This window comes from Rhagoletis zephyria, unplaced genomic scaffold (assembly GCF_001687245.7).
Source record: "Rhagoletis zephyria isolate East Lansing unplaced genomic scaffold, Rhagoletis_zephyria_1.1 Rzeph_scaffold_02751, whole genome shotgun sequence".
NCBI classification, from domain to species: Eukaryota; Metazoa; Arthropoda; class Insecta; order Diptera; family Tephritidae; genus Rhagoletis; species Rhagoletis zephyria.
This window is the reverse complement of record NW_016159835.1, coordinates 17,273-23,705: the sequence shown is the minus strand read 5'-3', so window position 1 is coordinate 23,705 and position 6,433 is coordinate 17,273. Positions and strand designations below refer to the sequence as shown.

The following is a 6,433-nucleotide window of genomic DNA, read 5'->3' as shown; positions in this document are numbered from 1 at the left end:
TTTCTTCTGGAGTTAAAAATGTTGGAAAAACGAGTTTCACACGAACATTTTCGAAATGCTCTCGAAGCATTACAAGTAGCTAATACAACGTCTTTTGGGAATGTTTTTAAGATCTTACGTATATTGGCACTTTTGTCCGTTTCAATAGCCACACCTGAACGAAGCTTTTCATGCCTGAAAATAATTAAAACCTACTTGAGAAATACAACATGTCAAGAAAGACTCAACAGTCTAGCATCTATGAATATTCACAAAGATGCAAATTTTTCAGTTGACGAGGTTCTAGAAGAATTTTTCAAAAAACCACGAAAAATTTGAAAATTCTTCGTTTCATTGATTTATAAGTAAAAAGAAAAATTTAATGTGTTTAAAATTTTCAAAATGTTTTATAAATAAAGCGAAAAATTGAATATATGATTTTAAAAATTCGTGTTTGAAACTTTATTACGCATACTTTCTTCTAAAGAGCCTTTTTTCTAGACCCATATTAATGAAATATTAATCTTTGACTTCCGCCACTGATACTATGTATATATTCTTCTTTACAATTACTCAAAGTTATCTTTATCTTTACTTTTATCGTTATCCTCATCCTCATATTTTTCCTTATATTAATCTTTATCTTTGCCGTTATGTTTATTCTTTTCATATTCGTCTACATATTTACCTTCACATTTGCCCTTCAAAAATTAATAATTTACTAATATTTAGAATGCAGTATAAATTGGTGGGATGCAAAAACAATTTTCGCAATTTTTTAAAACTTCTCCTCTAGTGTGCAACTTTTGGAGCAAAGTTTTTGGTGTTTTAAAGCAATACAGATTCACTATTTAGTTTTAATTTAACGCAGGAATCCAAATTTATTTCTGTTGCTTTTTACCATGATCTGACCGAAGCATAAAATGAAAAAGTTAGTCTCAATTGAAAATTGAGTTTAATTAACCTACTACAGAAAAAGAAATTAGCAAATATTTAACCTTACATTGAAACACTGACCCCAACACCTCCTAAGTAAATACTAACCTTGCGCTGTGCGAATAGGGCCATCCGCTCACGTTCACGACTCGAATCACGTGCCCGCTGCTCTCGCAGTTGCTCACGCTGCTCGCGTTCACGGCGTTTCTCACGTCTGCGCTCTATTTCCTCCAACTCGTGCAAATTCGGTAGGCTACCCATGATGATTGACGTTCAGAAATTTCAAACAAGGATGCTCAATGCGGTGCCTTATTGATAGAGGGAAAAGCGTTGAGGAATATGGAGCATCGACAAGTATGCACATTAATATAGTAAACTACATATACATACGCTTATATGCGTGCAAATATATAGAAGATGTATGTAACACATTGTTGTTTAGACAGGTATTCGAATAGTTTGTTACTTAGCAGATGAAAGAGCCTTTGCCTTTGTGTTTGTTTATTGACTCATTTGTGATACCAACACAAGCATTGCTTTTGTTTCCTTTGTGCTGATACAAAATAGGCTTCGAAATTTTTAATTAAATGTTCTTAACTTGTTTTGGCTTTTTTGATCAACCATTTGCGGTTGATTGCGCGGGATCAGCCTCAATTAAGGTACAGACTGCGGAATATACACATTCACTTTATTGCTGCTCCTGCTGTCGGTATGTTTTATACATTTTTTTGTTATAAGTGCTATTTTTACCTCGACTGTTTTCACATTTTTGTGTTTTTCTGGATTTTATACACTGTTTCTTTATTTTTCATGTACGTTTGTATGTTTTTATGTACTGTTGTTCTTTTTGCAGTAGTGGCACCAATATATGAGTATTTATATACAACTTGTTAAGGTATTTCAGCGGGGATTATTGCTTTCAAGCCACGTGCATCTCGCTTCGGACACCCAACAAACAAACTTGCCAATCAATGAAGTCGCGCTTGAATGAGCGCTAATGGTGCGGTTAGCTGAGTTTAAAAGAAAACTAATTTAAGATGTGTCCTTGCGTATAATCTGTTGTTGATTTGAAGAAAGTTAGCGACACGTATCTAGGATATGTCTCTATTTCTGTTAGTATTGTAACGAACACGTTCATTGACAGTGGACATTATAATGTACATAAATAGTTGTAGTAGTTGCTGTGATTCATTGCTATCAGTGGAAAGCATTGCAATCAGAACCGTAAACTGTCATTCATTTCGAATTAATTTAATTTATTATTGTATGTAGTCGGATCAACTTTTTTTTTTTTTTTTAATTCCACCAATAAGTACCACTTGTAAGTTCCTTTCACATTTTTCCCGCTCTTTAACTACTAATATTTCCTTTGTGAACAGGTGTTATTTTTCCAATGTTTTCTGCAATTGTAAAGAGTAGAATACGTTTCTATCAAAACAAAGATATTAAAATTATCGCCATATATGTAGGTATGTATGTATATATACTTATACTTATGTAATTATACATTAACAATTACTCAAGTATGAAAACTAATATGAGAAAAAACATTTTATTCTTTGAGAGTTGATAGTCTCCAATGTATTTTTTTATGACCAAATAAGATAAAGGGCGAACTTGCCCTTTACACACACAGCACAACCATGGCAACCTAGTAACCGATGTCAAGAACCTACATTTTCACCCAATTGAATGGCAGCAGCACTGAACCCGAGCCCCCAGTCGATGACAATGGAGTCGATGTCCCGCTGCCTGACTATGACGACGTATGAATAGCGCTTATGCGGATGAAAAACCGCCGCGCGCGTCTGAATTTGGCATCCCGGCGAAACTGATATGGCTGTGTAAAATGGCGTTGAGCAAAATCACCAGCTCCATCAGAATTGGGAAAGACCACTCCGAGCCGTTTGCTGCCAAACGGGGTTTTAGGCAGGGCGACTCCCTTTCATGTGATTTCTTTAATCTGATAATGGAGAAGATAATAATAGCCGCAGAAATGAACCTCTCAGGCGTAAAAACGCTGGCGTATGCCGACGACATCGACATTATCGGTAAAAACAAGGGCTTCGTCTGTTCTGCCTTCTCGGCATTAAATAGAAAAGCAAAGCGAATGGGTCTGGTGGCGAACAAGTACAAAACGAAGAATCTTCTGTATTCATACTTTTACTTGGAAGTAGTATCGAAAAAAAGTATCGATACCTGAAAAATATCGGGTCTAAGGTATCGATAGCTACTCATATCGATAAGATAACTTATATCTCCGGATAATAAAAGTTAATAATTTAGGAAGTGAAAATACAAAACAAATTTTTTTTTTTACAAAAACAAAACCAACTTCAAAAAATAAAACACAAACAAAAAATAAAAAAGGAATAAATAAATTTTTATAACTTAAGTATCACTCAAGAGTTATCAACTTATGTATCTAAGCGCTTATATACAACCATGTATATTTAAAGTCGGGCGGGGCAAGCGTCTACAATGCACTATTAGAACGACAGTTTTCATCGCAGTTGCCTTACTTAATCCCGTATTCCGGCTATATCGAGTGTGTAAAAAAAAATCAATTACGTAGAAAAGTTAAGAGCCAAAAATTTAAATACGATAGTTAGAAAATGTCTTCCTATTACATCACCTCGTAGAATTTCATATACAGTTGGAAATGCGAAGAGTATAGAAAAAAAATTATACGGAATAAATTTTACCAAGAAAATTTCTTAAAAACAATTCAGTGGGATATAGAGCTGGAGAACTATTGATTGTCGTGGCCATATTCCTAAAACTCGCTTTCAAAGTGTTTTCGTTGTCGGTCAGAACATGACTATTTTTTTCAGAATATAGAAAAATTTTTCGCTCTGCTGTTAGTGGACATGAAACCCACCAAAAACTAAAAATCTAAAAAAAAATTACATAGCGCACTTTGCAAGTGGACTACTCAATTGTTGAATATGCTATCTTATTTGTCCCTTCTTTTTATACAATTAAGGAGCGGCTGAATGGTTTAACGATGTTAGCGGTACATAATGATGTGCCGATTACAACACAAGAAGTAATTGAAAAAATGTGTGTTAAGCAACGAAGATTAAAAATCGCTTTATAAGTAATAAGATTTTGTAGACTTGTACATAAATAAATGTAAATAGATACGCGTAAATATATAAATATGCAGATATATTTAATGTGTAAAAACTGAAGTGCATACTAACGAAACTTCTACAAAACAAAACTGGACTACACACTAATTAATTAAAATGGTGTAGTAATTTAATTTTTTAAATTTAAATAAAGCATGAATTCCCCGGGGAATAACCGAGTAGACAAAAAATATATAACGGTAGAAATGGCACATACATACATATATGAAAGAATGCCCACAGGCGACGCACTATAGGCAAAACACGAGTTTTTTTTCAAAATCGTAGATCTTCGCTTAGAAAAGAGATAATGGAATGCAGCATTTAACCCTTTAATGCAGAGTCTGTCATATATAAAACGCTTTTTAACCCTTTCAAGGCAGAGGAAAGAGGTTCTCAATATGCTTTTCAACGTGCTTTTTCTCACGTTGAGGTAGATATTAGTCGTAGAAAATTTTTCCATAGTAAAATAATAATAAAAAAATAAATAAATAAATAAAATAAAATAAAAAAATAAAAATTTTAAAAATAAAAATAAACAAAAAATAAAAATAAATAAAAAGTACGTTGAAAACATATTGAGAACCATTTTGCCTCTGCCTTGAAAGGGTTAAAAAGCGTTTCATATATGACAGACTCTGCATTAAAGGGTTAACTGCTGCACTTTCGTAAAGATATCGATCAGCATAACCATTTTCGTTATATAAATTTTTTTGTGAAAGTTGATAGTTTACGAGTTATTAGAGCTTAAAGGTAGCTTTTCTTTTTCCAATCTGGCCACTCGGGTACAGCATCCAATGTCCCAAGAATCGAGTCTTAAGATAAAATAAAGAGAAATCTTTCAGAAACAGTGCTAATGGTGTATTAAATGTATTGTTTTCTAGTGGAATGGGAGCCAAAATCCAAAATTAAAAAAAAGTGACATTTTGAACGGTATTTTGAGGGTTAAGTTATTGTTGTTGTAACTTCTCTGTAGTTTTCCTATATTATATGATCATTTATCTTCACGATAAAAAAATTTTCATTCCATTATCTCTTTTCTAAGCGAAGATCTACGATTTTGAAAAAAAAACTCGTGTTTTGCCTATAGTGCGACGCCTCTAGCCATTGTGTATCACAACTTTAAGTTATCGATGCAAATTTTTTTTGTTTACTTCTCGGGCAATATTTTTTTATAGATAAATATGTATGTACATTGGATCCTTGCCTAAAGGCCTCTGTGGTAAAACTCTCCCCCCACGTCTCCCTTCTTTGCTATTTAAAGTGAAAGATTATGCTCCTACAATAGGGATTTCCAGCAGATATCTTTAACATTTAGCTATAAAGAGAATCGATGCTGAAATATTTAAAAAGCTATAGGTCCGACCTTTAATTAGGTAAGAATTACGTAACTGTCTGAAACCCTCATCATTCGTGATTCCAATAATTCAAATGATTATAAAAAAAACAGGGTGCTTTTTAAAAAAAATAACAATATACTGATCCGATTCGGCTGGCAGCCAGGATCTTAAAAATAGAATTTCGTTCAAATATTCATTCCAGGAAAATAATAATTTATTTTCCATATCCACCTGCCTAGCTCGCTATATGCACAAATTCTTCAAACCAGTCGCAGAAGACCCATTAAAAATGAAGTACAAAAACTAAAATCGAAAAACGCTGCTGACGTTACAAGTTCCCCGAATTCTAAAAGTGCTAAAGGAATGAGAATGAAGAATTCTTTTAAAAACAGCTTCAGAAAAACCTGACACATCTGGTTTGGTTTGTAAGCGCTGTTTAAACAACAATCTCACCATTATGCTAGATTTTTCAAGTGAACATGAAAGTCAGGAGGATACATCCGACATTTGCAGCCCCGATGCAATTCTCATTACTTTTTATTAAATAAAATTTTCAATTTTTAAATTCAAGTCGCATCCGCTCATGTCTAAAATTTCATATCCGCAACATCCCTAGTACGTACATACATATGTCACAGCAACAATGCATTCCCAAATATGCACGTATGCCTTTCGTACCTACATTTGTGTATACATGCATATGTAAATATTGCTATGTGCACAGAAAGATTGAAACTAAATTACAAGAAGACTAGAGGAATGAAAGCTAAACTGCGGAACACAAAATTACTCTAATCTTCATACATACATAGTTAAATATGTATAAGCATATGTACGCACATATGTATATGTATACTTGCATATCCTTATGTTCTCGCAACAACATAAACAAATAGTTATGTATGTAAACACAGAGCAACGCCCATTGTTTGCCTCCATGGCTACAATTTTGTTAAATGCGTAAATTATAACCAACAGATGTTGTATGCCTAGGCAAATTGCTCTAACAAAAAAAGTAAATGAATACATGCCTAAATAAAAATA

General features: G+C 33.4%; 1 protein-coding gene across 5 annotated transcripts in view; it reads right to left on the bottom strand.

Moving 5' to 3' along the window:
- LOC108367635 (protein unc-93 homolog A) overlaps positions 1-6,433 on the bottom strand; it is a 36,422-nt gene that overhangs the window by 17,325 nt on the left and 12,664 nt on the right. For 2 of the 5 annotated variants that reach the window (XM_017622296.1, XM_017622299.1), the window contains exon 2: positions 1,024-2,315. In XM_017622296.1, the coding sequence (XP_017477785.1) occupies positions 1,024-1,176 (153 nt within the window). In that variant the 5' untranslated portion in view covers positions 1,177-2,315. The remainder of the gene's footprint in view (positions 1-1,023; positions 2,316-6,433) is intronic. The other 3 variants (XM_017622294.1, XM_017622297.1, XM_017622298.1) reach the window with 3 other exon arrangements.